At 38.7% G+C, this 18,597-nt stretch overlaps 1 protein-coding gene across 1 annotated transcript; it reads left to right on the plus strand.

The window, feature by feature from the left end:
- Positions 1-11,090: 11,090 nt before the first annotated feature.
- On the plus strand, positions 11,091-17,904 carry LOC146390159 (uncharacterized). Its single transcript, XM_084920821.1, has 14 exons — positions 11,091-11,163; positions 11,562-11,903; positions 12,089-12,382; positions 12,480-12,605; positions 12,834-12,931; positions 13,221-13,301; positions 13,824-13,919; positions 14,419-14,799; positions 15,416-15,514; positions 16,162-16,254; positions 16,813-16,911; positions 17,247-17,348; positions 17,568-17,672; positions 17,767-17,904. The coding sequence occupies exons 1-14, from the start codon at positions 11,097-11,099 to the stop codon at positions 17,902-17,904; spliced, it is 2,121 nt and encodes a 706-aa protein (XP_084776947.1). The 5' UTR covers positions 11,091-11,096.
- The last annotated feature ends 693 nt before the right edge of the window (positions 17,905-18,597 follow it).

Here is an 18,597-nt window from a genome sequence, read left to right on the forward strand (position 1 = left end):
ATTTTGTATTGTATTAATTGCAGACTGGGATTTTTAATCAATTTAAAGGTTTTTAAGCATACCTGAGACCAGAAGTTTTGGTCTAAGCTGACTGATAAATCTGCTTCCCACTTTGCAATAGGAAGGGATATTGATTCATCTAATTTAGAAAGTGTTCTGTATATTTTAGATAATAATTTGGGGGATTTAAGAGTAAGAAAATGTACCGCACTTGGTGGTGTTCGTACTTCAACTTGACTGAGGTTAAATTTCTTTTTTACTATGGATTTAATTTGTTGATATTCTAAAAATCTTTTCTTGTTGATCCCATATTGTGTAACTAGTCTGTCAAATGGAATAAATTCTGTTCCCTCTAATATATGTTCTAAGTATTTAATTCCTTCCCATTCTGGGAAATTAATCATATTATTGTTTTGTAATATGTCAGGGTTATTCCAGATAGGTGTACGTTTGCATGGGATTAATGAAGACTCCGTTATTTTTAGAAACTCCCACCATGCTGTCAGAGAAGAGCTGATGTTGATGCTTTTAACCCTTTAAAGCCGGTCGGAGCGGACAAGCTCCATTTTGCGTAACTATTTTTAAATCCCGGTAGCACTGCAACCATGTAAGCTAGCGCAATAATTCTTTTTGCATATGAGGAGTTGTACTTACATCTTATGCCATCAGCTTGTCCTAGGTCACAGTTTCCTTCCACATATGGCTTTGCAAAAATTGCATAAAAAACACTTGCAGCAACAAAAACATAATATTCCAGAAACACGCTTTGCCGATCCGATCAGCTGTTCATAACACTTCCTATGTCCATCAGCGTGAACTATCGCATGTCCGCCATGACCTGCCCGAAACCGGAAGTGACATCATTTTGCGGAAATGTAGTTTTTTACCACCGTGGCCTTATGAGCCTATACTTGTGTTTTTAAAAGTTATGTTTCACTTTATGACTTTCTGTGTCGTTTCTGGGATGCTGAGGACTCATATTGCACTGCTGGAAATATTTTATTTTGATGCATATGCTGTTATTTTGCAAATTTGCACTATAATATATTTTTTCGTTTTTCCTGCAGTATATGAAAATTGGTGTATCTCAAAAATAAAACTATGAAGACACTTAAAATAAATTTCCTTTGGTGGGAAACTAGTTTGTGCAACTTTTTTGTATTTACAGTTTTGAGGGATAAGCCTCTTAAATTTCTCTAACTAGAAATATATGTTTAAAAAGCAAAAATGATTTTAAATTTTTTTGTAGTTTATTGCACTTTTTTGCAATTTATGTAATTACTATGCACTTAATGCAGACATATTATTAAAATTTGGGCTATAATGGTTGTATTGATGTATAGCAACTTGAAATGCTCCAAAAAATGGCACTACAGCATGTAAAAATATACTATAAGCTCTGGCGGACTTGGTTCTATGGTAGGTCTTAAAGGGTTAAAGCATTCATGTCTTTTGATGTTTGAGCTAATAAATGGTAGGTCTGAAATCTCTAGATCCTTGCATAGTGCCTGTTCAACATCTAGCCAGGGCTCATCTAAGAAGGTATGTTTTAACCATTCTGAGATGAACTGAAGCCTGTTGGCTAAGAAGTACTGGTGAAAATTAGGCAGATCTAATCCTCCTCTATCCTTGGTTCTTTGTAGCGTTTTTAAGCTGATACGCGGGGGTTTATCTTTCCAAAGGAATTTAGAAGTACAGTGGGGCAAAAAAGTATTTAGTCAGCCACCGATTGTGCAAGTTCCCCCACCTAAAATGATGACAGAGGTCAGTAATTTGCACCAGAGGTACACTTCAACTGTGAGAGACAGAATGTGAAAAAAAAAATCCATGAATCCACATGGTAGGATTTGTAAAGAATTTATTCGTAAATCAGGGTGGAAAATAAGTATTTGGTCAATAACAAAAATACAACTCAATACTTTGTAACATAACCTTTGTTGGCAATAACAGAGGTCAAACGTTTACTATAGGTCTTTACCAGGTTTGCACACACAGTAGCTGTTATTTTGGCCCATTCCTCCATGCAGATCTTCTCGAGAGCAGTGATGTTGTGGGGCTGTCGCCGAGCAACACGGACTTTCAACTCCCGCCACAGATTTTCTATGGGGTTGAGGTCTGGAGACTGGCTAGGCCACTCCAGGACTTTCAAATGCTTCTTACGGAGCCACTCCTTTGTTGCCCGGGCGGTGTGTTTTGGATCATTGTCATGTTGGAAGACCCAGCCTCGTTTCATCTTCAAAGTTCTCACTGATGGAAGGAGGTTTTGGCTCAAAATCTCACGATACATGGCCCCATTCATTCTGTCCTTAACACGGATCAGTCGTCCTGTCCCCTTGGCAGAAAAACAGCCCCATAGCATGATGTTTCCACCCCCATGCTTCACAGTAGGTATGGTGTTCTTGGGATGCAACTCAGTATTCTTCTTCCTCCAAACACGACGAGTTGAGTTTATACCAAAAAGTTCTACTTTGGTTTCATCTGACCACATGACATTCTCCCAATCCTCTGCTGTATCATCCATGTGCTCTCTGGCAAACTTCAGACGGGCCTGGACATGCACTGGCTTCAGCAGCGGAACACGTCTGGCACTGCGGGATTTGATTCCCTGCTGTTGTAGTGTGTTACTGATGGTGGCCTTTGTTACTGTGGTCCCAGCTCTCTGCAGGTCATTCACCAGGTCCCCCCGTGTGGTTCTGGGATCTTTGCTCACCGTTCTCATGATCATTTTGACCCCACGGGATGAGATCTTGCGTGGAGCCCCAGATCGAGGGAGATTATCAGTGGTCTTGTATGTCTTCCATTTTCTGATGATTGCTCCCACAGTTGATTTTTTCACACCAAGCTGCTTGCCTATTGTAGATTCACTCTTCCCAGTCTGGTGCAGGTCTACAATACTTTTCCTGGTGTCCTTCGAAAGCTCTTTGGTCTTGGCCATGGCGGAGTTTGGAGTCTGACTGTTTGAGGCTGTGGACAGGTGTCTTTTATACAGATGATGAGTTCAAACAGGTGCCATTCATACAGGTAACGAGTGGGGAACAGAAAAGCTTCTTACAGAAGACGTTACAGGTCTGTGAGAGCCAGAGATTTTCCTTGTTTGAGGTGACCAAATACTTATTTTCCACCCTGATTTACGAATAAATTCTTTACAAATCCTACCATGTGGATTCATGGATTTTTTTTTCACATTCTGTCTCTCACAGTTGGAGTGTACCTCTGGTGCAAATTACTGACCTCTGTCATCATTTTAAGTGGGGGAACTTGCACAATCGGTGGCTGACTAAATACTTTTTTGCCCCACTGTATATGAATCCAGAGATCTGAACCAATCTTGTGATGGTTTGTTAGGGATCATTAAAAATAAGTAATTTATTTTTGGCAAGATCATCATTTTTATAGTGGCGACCCTTCCCATGAGTGATATGGGTAAAGATTTCCATCTAGTCAGATCGCCTTCTACTTTCTTTAGAAGTGGGATGTGGTTTAATTTAGTTAAGTCTGAAAGCTTAGGAGAGACATTAATACCTAAATATTTAATATTTCCAGATTGTAGTGGGGCAGAAGAAGAATTATGGAAGGAGCAGTTAATGGGAAGAACTGTAGATTTTGGCCAGTTAATTGAATAATCTGAAACTCTTGAAAACCAGTTTATTAGAGTAATTACCTCAGAGAGGTTGGTTTGTGAGTTTTGCAGAAAAAGCAATACATCATCCGCATAGAGACTGATTTTATGTTCTACGTTCTTACATTTTATGCCCTTAATTGTTGTAGCCTGTCTAAATGCTGCTGCTAGAGGTTCGATAAAAATTGCAAAAAGTGAAGGGGAGAGTGGGCATCCCTGTCTGGTGCCCCTCAGGAGACAGAAGCTGGAGGATGTCTGGTCATTTGTTCTGATACGAGCTGTTGGGGAATTGTATAATATTCTTATCCAGTTTATGAAAGAGTTTGCAAAACCAAATTTGTGTAAAGTTGCAAATAAAAATTTCCAGTTAACTCTGTCAAATGCTTTTTCTGCATCTAGAGATAATATTATGGTTTCGATGTTTTTATTGTATGAGTAGTCTATTAAATTAAGTAATCTACGAGTGTTTGTTGAGGAGTGCCGACCTTTTATGAAACCAGTTTGGTCAGGATGAATTAAAAGGGGGGTTATTTTCTCTAATCTCTTTGAGAGAGCTTTGCAGATTATTTTAAGGTCTACATTTAAAAGAGAATTGGACGATAGCTTGAGGGAAATAAAGGGTCTTTGCCTGGTTTTAGCAGGAGACTAATGTTGGCAGAATTCATATTTGGTGGTAGTCTGCCATTTTCCTCGATTTCCTGCAATATTCCGTGGAATACTGGTGCCAAAATTGTCCAGAATTCTTTGTAGAATTCTGCAGGAAAGCCGTCTGGACCTGGAGCCTTATTATTGGGCATACTTATCAGGGCTTCCTGGAGTTCACGTGGCGTCAGTGGCGAATCCAGTGCCATTGCTTGACTGTCTAGTAATTTTGGAAGAGTTACGTTGTCAAGAAACAAATCAATTTCATTTTTAGATGGGTTTATTTGTGGTGAATATAAAGTTTCATAGAAATCCCTAAAAATGTTGTTTATTCTTCCAGGGTCATATATTGTGTTCCCCGATAAATCTTTAGCAGCACATATAGTTGTTTTTTCTTTATTTATTTTTAACTGGTTTGCTAGAAATCGACCTGATTTGTTACTGTGTTCAAAATTCTGCAAGCGAAGTCTTTGTACAAGGAATTGTGGTTTTTTTATTAATAATTTCATTTAATTCTAGTTTTGTTTTGCGTATTTTGTTCAATGTTTCCTGATCTTGGTGGGACGCGTAGGCTTCTTCTAGTGATTTGATGGTTTTTTTCTAATTCCTGAATATTTTTGTTTTCTTCTTTCTTTTTATGTGATGAGAAAGAAATTATTTTACCTCTCATCACAGCTTTCCCTGCTTCCCATAGAACAGAAGCAGATATTCCGGGAGTGTCATTAAAGTCTAAATATGAAGTCCATTCCTTTTTAAAATATTTAATAAAGTCTTCATCTTTAAGCAGTGATGTATTAATTCTCCAGTTTTTACTTGGCGTAGTATTATTCTTGTGCATTAGTGTTAAAGATACAGGAGCATGATCGCTGACAGCTATAGGGTGAATCTCAGTGTCTGAAATGTCACTCAGCAGTGAGCTGCTGACCAAAAAATAATCCAGACGAGAGTAGGAGTGATGGACATGTGAGAAGAAAGAATATTCCTTACTGTTGGGGTGAAGGGAGCGCCATGCATCGCAAAGACCATAGTCGCTCATATACTGTTTGATTATATTTGTGGATTGCCAATTGCGCTGAGTTCCTGTTGTGTTGAGCCTATCCATTTCTTCATTTAGTCCAAGGTTGAGGTCGCCTCCAAGAATGAGTGTGCAATCGAGGTGTTCAGAGAGTGCACTAAAAAATCCGTGGAAGAATGAGGGTTCATCAACATTTGGACCATATATACTTACAATACATAGTTTTTTGTTCAATATTGATAGTTTAATAATTAGAAATCTACCCTCTGAATCTATAACTGTATCGAGTACTGTAAAATTAACATTTTTATGTATTAAAATTGCTACTCCCCTTTGTCTAGAATTATAACAGGCTCCAAACACATTAGGAAACTCAGGTGTTTTAAGTTCGTTTAAACCTGTGACAGGCCTGTGAGTTTCTTGTAATAAAACAACATCTGCCTGTAGTTTTTTAAGCTGGTTAAATATCTTTAACCTCTTTCCTCTGGTGCCAGCTCCATTTACATTCCATGTGACAAACCTCAGCGTGCCCATAATTGTGTGTGTATGTCTAATGATGTACGCTGGGTGTTTCGTTTAGACGGGTGGAGAGAATGTGGAAACATCACTTGTTTGTAAATAGAAAGAGAAAAAAAAGTTCAATTCAATTCAATTCAATTTTATTTATATAGCGCCAAATCACAACAAAAGTCGCCTCAAGGCGCTTCATAGATACAGAGAAAAACCCAACAATCATATGACCCCCTATGAGCAAGCACTTTGGCGACAGTGGGAAGGAAAAACTCCCTTTTAACAGGAAGAAACCTCCGGCAGAACCAGGCTCAGGGAGGGGCGGGGCCATCTGCTGCGACCGGTTGGGGTGAGAGAAGGAAGACAGGATAAAAGACATGCTGTGGAAGAGAGACAGAGGTTAATAACAGATATGATTCAATGCAGAGAGGTCTATTAATACATAGTGAGTGAGAAAGGTGACTGGAAAGGAAAAACTCAATGCATCATGGGAATCCCCCGGCAGCCTACGTCTATTGCAGCATAACTAAGGGAGGATTCAGGGTCACCTGGTCCAGCCCTAACTATATGCTTTAGTGTAGTGAGAGGCTCCATAAGTCTGACTGTGTGTGTGAATATTCACTAATATGAACAAGCGTGGCTTGCGTGTGTCCTGCAAGTCTATGCGTGCTGTGAGGCTGTTGTAAATGTGCTGCCGTTGAGCGGATGTGTTTGCGTGATCGTGGTGTGAAAATATGGAGAAATAGAGGGTGTTGTTTGTAGGTGAGTGGGGAAGTAGGTGATTACAGCAGTGAAAGACAAGAGAAAGAAAGAAACCACATGAACTGTGAGCGACAACAAAAAAAAGAAAAGAAACGGAAACATTTCAATTAAAGTAATGACGGAGGGTGACGGTGTTATATCTGCTGTGACATCATACTGATATTACTAGGTTAAACACATGTTAAAGGAGAAAGTGTGAATGAATAAGAAAAGAGTGTAGCGGGTTCTTATCTGGAGTGCAGTCAATATAACCACGGTGTGGTGCCGGGGTCGCGGTAGAGCTGTCCGTCCACGTAGAGCCGGTCCACGGCGATGACAGCACGGGAGCCTTTCTGGATGAAGCTACGTCGAACTGGGAACAGGACCTTGCGTCGTTCCAGGATCTCTTTGGGGAACTGGTCGTTCACGCTGAAGTCCGTTCCTTTCAGCTCTCTGCCGCGACTCTTCACCTGTTCCTTCTGTTTGAATTGACCGAATTTGGCCACAATAGGACGTGGTCTCCCGGTCCGCGACCTCACGCCCCCCAAGCGATGCACTCTATCAAAGTCGATGTTCTTTACGGTGTCCTCCGGCAGCTTCAGGTGGATTTTAATGAAGCTTTTCACCGTTGCCTCCGCGTCCTCTCCGGCAGATTCTGGAATACCAGAAAACACAAGATTATCTCTCATGCTACGGGCTTGTAGATCGATAACGGACTCTTTTATTTTTTTATTTTCAATGTTTAGCTGGGTCACGTTATCGGTGAGAGATTTGACCGACTCCCGTAGCGTGGCATTTTCAGCGGCAAGCGTTTCCACCTGCTGCTGGCTGAATTCCAGGGATTCTCTCAGAGATTTAAATTCCCGGTGTAAAATCTCCACCAGGGACAGCCTCGCATCGAAACTGGACAATCGCTTGTTGATTGACTCCAGGATGTCTACGATGTCTTTGCCGGCAGGCGGATGTTGTGCCGGGGGAGTCTGCCGGGCGACATCTCTTCGATGACGGCGTCTCAATTTTGGGCGGGGAAGATGCACTCCGGGCCTTCTTCATTACTAAATCTTGGAAACAGCGGTCGATGTATTCTTGGAGAGCGTCTAAACTCTCCCCGTTGTCCTCCAGGGTGTTAGAGATGATAGGACAGATGTTGTTAGTTATATGACAATTGATTAGTATATTTGGTAATACTGAAGCTTAAAGAAACTTTGTTAAACTCTATGCTACCATTCGCTTTTTTTTCCGCCAAATCTCCGTCGTCTGACGTCACCTACAACATGGGTCGCTTACCTTACCCATCACTTCTTTCTTTCTTTCTTTCTTACAGTTATATTGGCGGTTGGCAAACAATTGAAAGGTGCATTACCGCCACCATCTGGTATGGAGTATGGTCTGGAACGACGCTCAAAAAAAAAAAAAAATACCCGTCACTTCCGTCACTTACCGTCCTTTAATTTAATTTTACAAAAAAACAAAACAAAACAAAACAAAATCTCAAGGTAACAGGACCTTCAAAAGGACCTAGACGCCGATATGTGAGAGTGGACCCAAATGCCAATTAAAACGGCACAGTGATAAGGTTTCTCCGAAGCTTTCATTTTTCTAAACACAAAGATAAGCAGTGATATGGTATGGGTGCTTGGTGGGGAGTCTTAATGTGGCGATACTGTAACAGAGGGAAATTAAGGTTAGGATCTGGGTGTGGAGAACAGTAACTGGTGAGAAAGTGATTATTGAATTTGTGGCTTACTTTGCAGCTGGGTTGCGCAAGGCCCAGGCGGGGGTAGTCAGGTGAGCATCCAATTGGTGTATGCATGAAAGAGGTTCCAACATTGTTTTTTTTTTTCCTGTGATCTAGCGATGGCAGAAGGCAGGACAGGCATGTGAGAGTAGCAAGATATTTGAGTTCATGAAGCGAGTAAAAGGGAGAAAACAGTTAATCTTGCACTAAAGACCAGCATTCTGTGGCTACGTTGCAGGTGGATGATGCCTTGATGAGGTTACTATAGGGACACAAAAGCCAAGGTAAGTTGAGAACATTGACGAGAAAACATGAACCCATGAGGCCTGTTACCAACATGAGGTAGGTGACAAACTGGAAGCAAATGGCTGGCAACGTCTCGTGAATGCTGCCAACTGTGAAAGTTTATTCAGTCTTTTGAATAAACTTAATAGTACAACCACCAATTCTTATCTTGGAACAAATATAAAGGGAAATTTCTAATGAGTGCTAATGTTAACTTCTTTGAACTGTAATGTTCCAAATTCACAAAAGTCTATCCAATTAACTGAATAAAAATACTGTTTGTGCCAGTTTATGCAACACATGAAGACATGTATTTATTGCACTCAATGCATATATACTGTATCTCCATGTCCATTTGTGGTAATACGCATTGCAGCTTTTATTTGTGTTGCTGTTTGATCTAGAAGATAATTTAGATCAGGGAACATTTTCTATTATGGTTGAATTTCTAGATTGCAGCTAGGATTAAAAGTTCTAAATAAAACTTGATGCCTCATTTCTTGGTCAAGAAAGCCATTCATTTTTATTTTTTTTTCCAATTCATATTTCTCCCCTTGCTGGCTGCTGGCAGGCTTGTATTGGAGCTCATATAATCAGTCACACTTGTCTTCAAACTGACCATCAGACTCTGATTAGACAGTGCTGCTACAGCTCATCTGGCTGAGCAGGTGCCCCATATACTGAAGGCTCGAGTCCTCACTGCGAGTTTGAGTCCAGACCATTTCCTGTGTGTCATTCCCCCTCACTCTCTCCTCCTGCCTATTGTCAGCACTGTCCTGTCCAAAAAAGGCAAAAATGCACATGTTCTGAAAACTCTTGATCATCTTCCTGTTTTCTAAAATTCTCGCTCGTCTTTGGTTTGCAATACAACAAACACAGATATTCTAAATTCTTGGTAATGTCAACATTGGATGAAACAAATTATTTAATAGAACTTCATCTGTTCATTTGTTTACTAGGTTTTGCTTGAGCAGTGCTTGTGTACTGGTAAATTTTAAACACAAAAATGGGACAGTAGCAGCAACACAAACAGTTTGCATCTATTCAAGTTGCCAAACTTTTTTCTTTCTCTTATTTTACAGTTTCTGCTGCTCTTCAATCTCTCAGGTTAATTCGCCTGCCTGATTAGAAAAGTTGTTTTATGCTCCTGCAAGAATCATAGCAGATCTGTTTCCAACCCTGTTTCCTTGCAACAGGCTCAAAGTTCGTGAGGAAGATTTTACACACACACACACACACACACACACACACACACGCACGCACACACACACACACACACACACACACACACCACACTGGATGTCTGGTTTCACTAATACTGAGTTTCTGTCACGACCTGCGGGATCGGCAAGGCGCTGATCAGCATCTCTCCACTCCTAGCCCCCCTTCTCTTCTCTTTTTCCTCTCTCTCTCCCTCTCCCCTGTTTTGCCGGGGCGGAACTCATGGCGGGTTCACGCCCTCGGTCCACGCCTTCCCGGATCGTGCACACCTGGGCCTCATCAGACCAGCTGGTATATTAGAAGGAGGAGATCAGCTGTTCAACGCTGGATTGTTGTGAAGACTCTAGTCAGTACACGTCGAGCCCAAGTTTCCCACGCTTCCGTCTCAGAAAGTTAACGTGTGTCTCTCTGTTCTAGATTCCCCGGACCCGTCCCCGTGTTTCCCCGTGTGGAGTGTGTAAGGAGTGACTGGTCACTAGCGGAGAGAGGTTGGCGTGAGCGCGTGTGTGATTCCCTTGTTTTCCCTGGAGCCCTGGAACCCTGCCTCTCACATCTTGTATATAGCACTGTCCTCGCACTGTCTGTAAATACACTTGGTGAAGATCTTGTAAATAAACCGTCTCTGTTAAAACACACTCCGGAGTCCTGCGAGTGAATCCTCAGAGCAACCCGTGACAGTTTCACTAACTCAGTAATGATTTACTAACTCAGACTGTAGGTTCTTTTCAATTGAGAGCCATTTCATGCAGGAGGTATGTTGTATTTTATATCTTATTTTTGATGTCTAAGTTATATCTTACCGACTTTCTCATCTTACTAAAATACCATCTTATACAAAATACACCGAATACATCTTACAGTACAGAATAGCAGGTCTACATTTAGAGCATTTACATTTAGGTACACATTATAACTTCGAAGTTATTTCTGGAGGAAAAGCTGAAACTTTCTGCATTTCAGGGGACTGGATAATTGTTGTCTGATCAATATTTATCAAATAAATAAGTGTTTAATTAATATCTGGTTTTGTATGTTTCATTTACAAATATTACAACTATGACCTAGTATAAGAAAATGGCAATGAAAAGTTGTACTAAACATAGTTTTAGTTTATCGTACTGTATTCTACATCTGACAATATTCAAACAATTTAAATTCACAATGGAACAATGAACTGAAGGTATTTGTGTGTCCATCAAAGAAACCTCAAGGACATTTGAATTGAATGTGAAAGTATGAACCTGACTCGGCCATGTTTTATTGTTTTATTAGTAACTTGTTTGTTGTATTATTTTTTTTCCCATTTTCAGAGCATAAATCATCAGATGGCTGGATTTTCCCTTTATTGTCTCAGAAACTGTTTTCTGGTTTTCCCTCTTCTTGTACATTTTTGTAAGTACCTTCACATATAAGGTCACAGTAATTATTTGTGTGTATGTGTTTATAAAATTTATGGCTCAAATTGCCAAATGTTTTGTTTTTTGTTTTAATTTGTCAATATTTTTGTGTTATCTTTCAGTGTTCTTATTGATTCTTAAAAGCTGTAACCTAGTAGTTATACCTTTGACTAATTTGACTAGATTATAAATTCTAACTGAATCTGTAATTTGATCATTACATTATAATTCACAATACAAAAATGTAGAGGTTGAATATTTTAGGGGAAGTAAGACATTTGTTATGAAATATTATTTAACAAAGAAAAAGAACATCTCTCGATTGAGGTTCAGCGGGATTTCTTAGAAATTCTCATTCATAAAGAAATTAATAAACTGATCTTTTTATCTCAGGTCAGTCTCGGTTAATTGGTCCAACTCAGCCAATTATTGCAACAGCTGGGAAAAACATCACTTTGCCATGTCACCTGGTACCTGGAGAAAATGTTGCTGCGATGACTTCGGAGTGGACAAGACCCGACCTGGACCCCAGATTTGTGTTTCTGTGGCGTGCAGGTCAGGACCTCATAAATATGAAAAATCCGTCCTACATAGGTCGATCATCATTGTTCACTGATGAACTGAAACATGGAAACATTTCACTGCAACTATCCAAAGTAAAACCTGCAGACAAGGGCAGATACAGATGTTACATCCCAGAGAAGGATGAAGAAGTTTTTATTGATCTTGTGGTCGGTAAGTAAACGAATTAAATATTTGAGCACAGTGCAGTTTGGACTAGTATTTGCAATAATGCCTTGATTCAGCCAGTGAGTTACACCAGCTTGGAAACTGCAGTCTGTATCAGATTCAAATATTACCATTGCATTTTTAATGATTTGCATTACTGATCAGCATTTTAAATTGTACATTTCATCCAGCATCAGGTGCTGTCTCCTCACCTGTCATCAGCTTAGGAGGGATTGGCAGAGACAAGACAGGAGTGGTGTTACAGTGTGAGTCTGCAGGCTGGTATCCAGAGCCTGAGCTGCTGTGGTTGGACGGTGAGGGAAACCTCCTCTCTGCTGGACCTACAGAGACCCTCAGAGGTCCTGATGACCTCTATACTGTCAGCAGCAGAGTGACTGTGGAGAAGAGACACAGCAACAACATCACCTGCAGAGTCCAGCAGAGGAACACCAACCAGAGCAGAGAGACACACAAACATGTTCCAGGTAAATCTAGTTTATAAAATGTATGATATGCTCGATTTTGGTTTGAATGAACCAGAATCTTTTAAAATAACATGTAATTCTGTTTTTATTGTTTCAGATGAATACTTCCAGCTCAACTCCAGTTCTGCTGCTCCCATTATCATTGGTGTAGTTGTTAGTTTGGCTCTAAGCATCATCATGATTTTAATTGGAGTTTTTTTCATCTGGAGACGAAACAAAACAAGTAAGGCACAAATTAATTTACCATGTTGTCAAAATTATTATCTAAAGTTTTGCCTACAGGGGTTAAAGCAACACACATGCAAAGTTATAAACCTCTTTGTGTTGCATTAAAAAGAAAACATACAGCATATTTAATTAATTCATATTAAAATGAGATGATAAATGATGTGTTACCATTCGAAAGCTCAGGAGGACATCATGTTGACTTTCTTGTCTAAACGTTTAACAGATGTCAGGAAACCTCACTGCTTACGAAAAAAACAAGAAACAACAAAAACTGAACCAGACCAAGAGCAGGAGATGCTCATGACACAGGACATCGAGCCAGTGAGTGATATGACAGAAAGAGACAAGACAACAAAACCTGTAGGAAAAACAGTATGAGAGATTTCATGTATGTGGGGAAAAATGTTTATAAATAAAATATACAACATTTTAAAGAAAAGAAAGAGACAACTTTACTGACAATAAAATGAAAATGAAATGGTTAAAAATCATCAGAGGAATAATGTGACGGGAAATATATAGTTGCCATCTTCATATTTTTTCTGTCATGTTTTCATTTTACAGAACATTATGTAACAACCAAAATTATTCTGTTCATATCTTCTCTCAGTCTGGAGGCTCACCAGCTCTCAAAAAACATCAGCAACCGATGGAGAAAAACATGAAAGAGGAGGAATCCAGTAAAACAGAGGTTAGCAGAAGTTTATTAAACACATTTATGCTTCTTGTTTGTGTAAAATATTTTTATACTTTTTATAATCCCGAGGGAGCAGTTTACAGGTCATTGATGAGGTTAAGATTATGAAATAGAAAGAACAAAAAAGTTTAGATTATTTGGAACATTTGAATTTCAATTTGTAATCTGAAAACTGAACTGAAACTTTGATAAAGTTACAAAAACACAGACACCAGATTATCAATTATTTTGTTTTTATATTTATATAAACTGTACATGAACACATGCGTGTTTCTTTTACCATAAAGATATTTATAGAAACACAAATCTTCAGCTTGCTCTCATATTCAGTGACATTATTGGAGTTCAGGGTCAGTCAGAGGTCAGATTTCCTGTTTGAGCTCTTTAAGGAAGAGAGATTTGAAAGCAAACTGAAAATGTGTGAACAGTTTTGGAGACGTGTTCAGACTGTTATGTTTGACAGTCCAGATAGTTTTGTTCAGGCTGAACCTTTGTGTTGATCTGTTTGTCTGTTAGTTGGAGAAAAACCAACATGCAGCTGAGGAGAAGCTGAAGGAGGAACATCATCACCTGCAGAAGAAACATGCAGAGATCATCAACATGAAGAAAGAAGTAAATACACACAGAGTCTTGTTTTGAACACTTCAGCACAAACACACATTCATTTACTGGGACCTCGCTCTGTCCTCAACCATAAACAAACAAACATGCAGCACATTTACATTTATTATTTATTCTATTGGCTTTTTAATGGCAGGAAAGGAAACAAGGACCCAAACTGAGTGTGTAAAACAGATTTCTATCACAGTCAAAGACTCACATCCACACAATAAGAGACAGTGGAGAAGGAAATTCAAGGTTTCCTGCAAAAACCTCTGAAATCATTCAGCAATCACAGAACAGAAGTTAAAGCCAAACAACCCGAACATTTCAGAGACTTTCAGGACTCTTATTTCTACGTCTTACAGTTCACACTGAAAAAGAAATATATATACTTTTTAAATCAAAGTGCAAATTCCTGAAAGGAAACAAAAATACTTTGATGATTTTGTACAAAGTGTTTTGGTCAGACTAGTTACCTCTGACTTCAGTCTCTGCTGTCTGTGATCAGGAGGAAAACCAGGAAGCTGACAAGATGTTGAAAGATGATAAAAAACAGGATTTCCAGCAGGAGGCAAAACAACCAGATATCACAGAAGTGGAGAGGCCCCAGAAAACCCCAGAGCATGAGACCCCTAAAAGGACAAACACAAACACATTTGTGGCCACGAATCAGACAAGAGCAAAAGAGAGCGCTGGAAGGAGACACCCAGCAGGCACAGAGCAGAAGCCCCAGGAGTCTGCAGTTACGAGCTCACAGACTCAGCCAGCAGCCGACTGCACCACAGCAGACCGACCTCTGAGCCCAGAGACCCAGGATCAAACGGCCCCCCACACCCCAACAGGGGCCCATCAGAGCCAGGGGGGCCAAACCCGACCAAGCAGCTGCCAAGTACTTTTGAGATCGGCTCAAATTTTGATAAAGTTTACAAAAACATTGACACCAGATTTTAAATGATATAATTTTTATATTCTATATACACTGTACATGAACACATGCATATTTCTTTTACCATAAAGATATTCACAGAAATAGAAGTGTTCAGCATGCTCTCATATTCACTGCATTAGGAAGATGGATCTACATCTTAAACTGGCTGTGAATGTGGAGACCTAAAAGCAGAGACTTTTTCAACAAAGTAATTCAAAAAGTTCTCACAAAGTGCAGACGAGGCCTCCACAGGAACAGAGTCACAGAGTTTATCACAGAATGCAAAATAAAAAGAAGTTAAAGCCAAAAACCTGAAAATGCCAGTAACCTTTAGAACTCTTATTTCCACGTCTTACAGTTCAAAGCAAAAAAAAAAAAAAAAAAAAAATGGAGTAAAAAATAAAGTTTGATTTTTCTAATCTTAACTATTTAACTCTTAATAAACAAGATATCATAAATGTATGTTTTTATTATAGCACAAAGTTATGAAAGGTAACAGAAATACTTTGATGATTTTGAACAAACGGTTTTGGTCAGACTAGTTACTCTGACATCAGTTTGTACTGTCTGTGATCAGGAGGAAAAACATGAAGCTGACAAAAAGTTGAAGGAGGATAAAAAACAGGATTTCCAGCAGCAGGAGAAAAAAACACCCACCAAAGAATTTTGGAAACAGGTAAATACAGACAGACAAACACACGTTTTCAACACTTCACTGACTTATAGTCATTCATGGGTCTAGAATTAAAAACGGGAGATTATGAACATTTCATTAAGAAGGAATCTGAAACTATCTATCAGTTATTTCTATGATTCATATTATAACATTGAGTCTATCGGCATTGTGTCATGTCTGTAACTTAATTTGTTCATTTTTGTTGTTTAACCATTTTTTTTCCATTTTTAAAATATTTTAACTCCATTTAGGAGTTTATTTCTCGTATTTGGAACATTTGCATTTTAACCTGTAATCTGAAAACTGAACTGAAACTTTGATAAAGTTACAAAAACACAGACACCAGATTATCAATTATTTTGTTTTTATATTTATATTAACTGTACATGAACACATGCGTGTTTCTTTTACCATAAAGATATTTATAGAAACACAAATCTTCAGCTTGCTCTCATATTCAGTGACATTATTGGAGTTCAGGGTCAGTCAGAGGTCAGATTTCCTGTTTGAGCTCTTTAAGAAAGAGAGATTTGAAAGCAAACAGAAAATGTGTGAACAGTTTTGGAGACGTGTTCAGACTGTTATGTTTGACAGTCCAGATAGTTTTGTTCAGGCTGAACCTTTGTGTTGATCTGTTTGTCTGTTAGTTGGAGAAAAAACAGGAAGCTGACAAGAAGATGAAGGGGAAACATCATCACCTGCAGAAGAAACATGCAGAGATCAGCAACATGAAGAAAGAAGTAAACACACACAGACTCTTGTTTTGAACACTTCAGCACAAACACACATTCATTTACTGGGACCTCGCTCTGTCCTCAACCATAAACAAACAAACATGCAGCACATTTACATTTATTATTTATTCTATTGGCTTTTTAATGGCAGGAAAGGAAACAAGGACCCAAACTGAGTGTGTAAAACAGATTTCTATTACAAACACAGACAAAGACTCACATCCACACAATAAGAGACAGCGGAGACAGAAATTCAAGGTTTCCTGCAAAAACCTCTGAAATCATTCAGCAATCACAGAACAGAAGTTACAGCCAAACAACCTGAACATTACAGAGACTTTCAGGACTCTTATTTCCTCGTCTCACAGTTCACACAGAAAAAATATGAAGACACAAGTATTTAATTCTTTGTAAATCTCCCCTTTTTAATAAACACAACATCATGAAATATATATATGTATTAAAGCACAAAGTTTTGAAAGGAAACAAAGTCCGATCATTTTTAAAAAACTGTTTTGGTCAGACTATTTTTCTCTGACGTCAGTTTCTACTGTCTGTGATCAGGAGAAAGAAAAGGAAGCTGACACAAAGTTGAAGAAGGATGAAAAACAGAATTTCCATCAGGAGATAAAACAACTAAACGTCAAAGAACATGTGAAAGAGGCAAATACAGACAGACAAACACTTGTTTTCAACACTTCACTGACTTACAGTCATTCATGGGACTAGAGCTAAAATCTGGATCATGAACATCTCACTGAGAAAGAATGAAAATGTTTACTTACTTCTGTGATTCATATTAAGACCAACAATATATATTTGTGTTTCTTAGCACTTCACTGAATTCTTTCTTATAAACATAGTTTCTTAGCTATTTATTTAACGTTTATTAAATATTTTAGCAACTTTTAGCAAACACATTTTCTAACAAGCTCCAACTATTTTACATCACTCATCTGTCACACACTAATCTGGATTTTTTTGTCTCTCTCTCTCAGCAACAGTCAAACAAACCTAACACACCACAGAGAGGTGACATTATTTTAGACGAGGTCGACAGACATGGTCACTATATCTGTCTGAAAAACACTTCCAGTGAGGTACTGCTGCTTGCATGCTGGTGAACAATGAGTACTACCTAAACACAAACATCATGTTTTGTGTTTGTATTCAGAAATATTTCTGAAACAAGGTCGTTTTCACTTGTAGATACAACGCAAAGATGGAAATGACACACTTTTATTTATAAACACAACATTTATGAAGTCAACTTAATCATTGCCCCCCCCCCCCCTTTTTTTTATCACTCTATTTTACAGGATATATTGATGGCAGGTTGGCAGTTAAAACTACAGAGCGGCGACCAAACCACCACATACACATTTAAAGAAAACTTTACACTGAAAGCTAAAGAGGAACTCACTGTGAGTCTCTGTGTTACTAGATTCTTCTTTTAGTCTCTCTTATTATTACTTTTCACTTGGACATCTGTGACCTTTTTATCGGCTACATTTACAGGTACGGGGAGAAGGTGGCAGGAACCCATATCCTGACAATGCTGATGTGATGTGGGAAGGCATGATGATATGGGATTCTCCAGACAAGCTAAAGATCGACCTCATCAGCAGCACTGGAGAGCGCCACAGGCTAAAGTGATACTAAAAAAACGATTACATCATGTAAACTCATCAGGACAGTTTTGATGAATAAAAGAAAAAAAAAGAGCAATATTACATTTTATATATTTCATATAATTTTAAAGCAGTGTTTTTTATTAAATTAACAATATGTAAATAAACAAGGTGATCTTCAATATCAGAATCAATAGATCTTCATTATTCGTTGAGGTGCAACACAAAAACAGTTTTGTTGCAAGGGTGTGGATGAAGACGAAGCTTCACTGTGTCTTTGTAAGCTGAAGATACACGAGTCAAAGCATCACAAAGATAAACTCACAAGATCTTGAGAGAAAAAAAGCATGAATATGTCATTGACCAGTAATTATGTTGTTTTGTGTTTTACAACCTTTAGCACAGACACATGTTTTGGTATTGTATATCAGGAGGTGTTTTTGTAAGTCAGTGCTAAAAGTGAACCATGTTATCGATGTTTTAAATAACTAACATAGTTTAACTAACTAACATAGTTAATGTCATCAAGACAAAAGCACTGAATCAAAAGAAGAACAAACAGGTTGTTTTACTTTTACTTCATGAATGGCCGAGCACTTCAAGTCCTGATATGTGTTGTATTCTTATTCTTTTCTTGAACAAAAATATGTTCCACCAATAAGAAGACAGTCTCATGTTTGTTCTCTTTGGATCAGATGAATCCGGATTCTCTCTGAGA

Source organism: Perissodus microlepis, chromosome 3 (genome assembly GCF_051167445.1).
Source record: "Perissodus microlepis isolate ML-2025 ecotype Zambia chromosome 3, ASM5116744v1, whole genome shotgun sequence".
Classification (NCBI taxonomy): domain Eukaryota; kingdom Metazoa; phylum Chordata; class Actinopteri; order Cichliformes; family Cichlidae; genus Perissodus; species Perissodus microlepis.

What these genes read in the sequence shown, in the direction of transcription:
- LOC146390159 (XM_084920821.1), top strand. Translation starts at nt 11,097, where the DNA reads ATGGCTGGATTTTCCCTTTATTGTCTCAGAAACTGTTTTCTGGTTTTC. An exon ending in TCATCAACATGAAGAAAGAA is followed by an intron (nt 13,920 to 14,418) that starts GTAAATACACAC and finishes GTCTGTGATCAG; the next exon opens with GAGGAAAACCAGGAAGCTGA. An exon ending in CCAAAGAATTTTGGAAACAG is followed by an intron (nt 15,515 to 16,161) that starts GTAAATACAGAC and finishes TTTGTCTGTTAG; the next exon opens with TTGGAGAAAAAACAGGAAGC.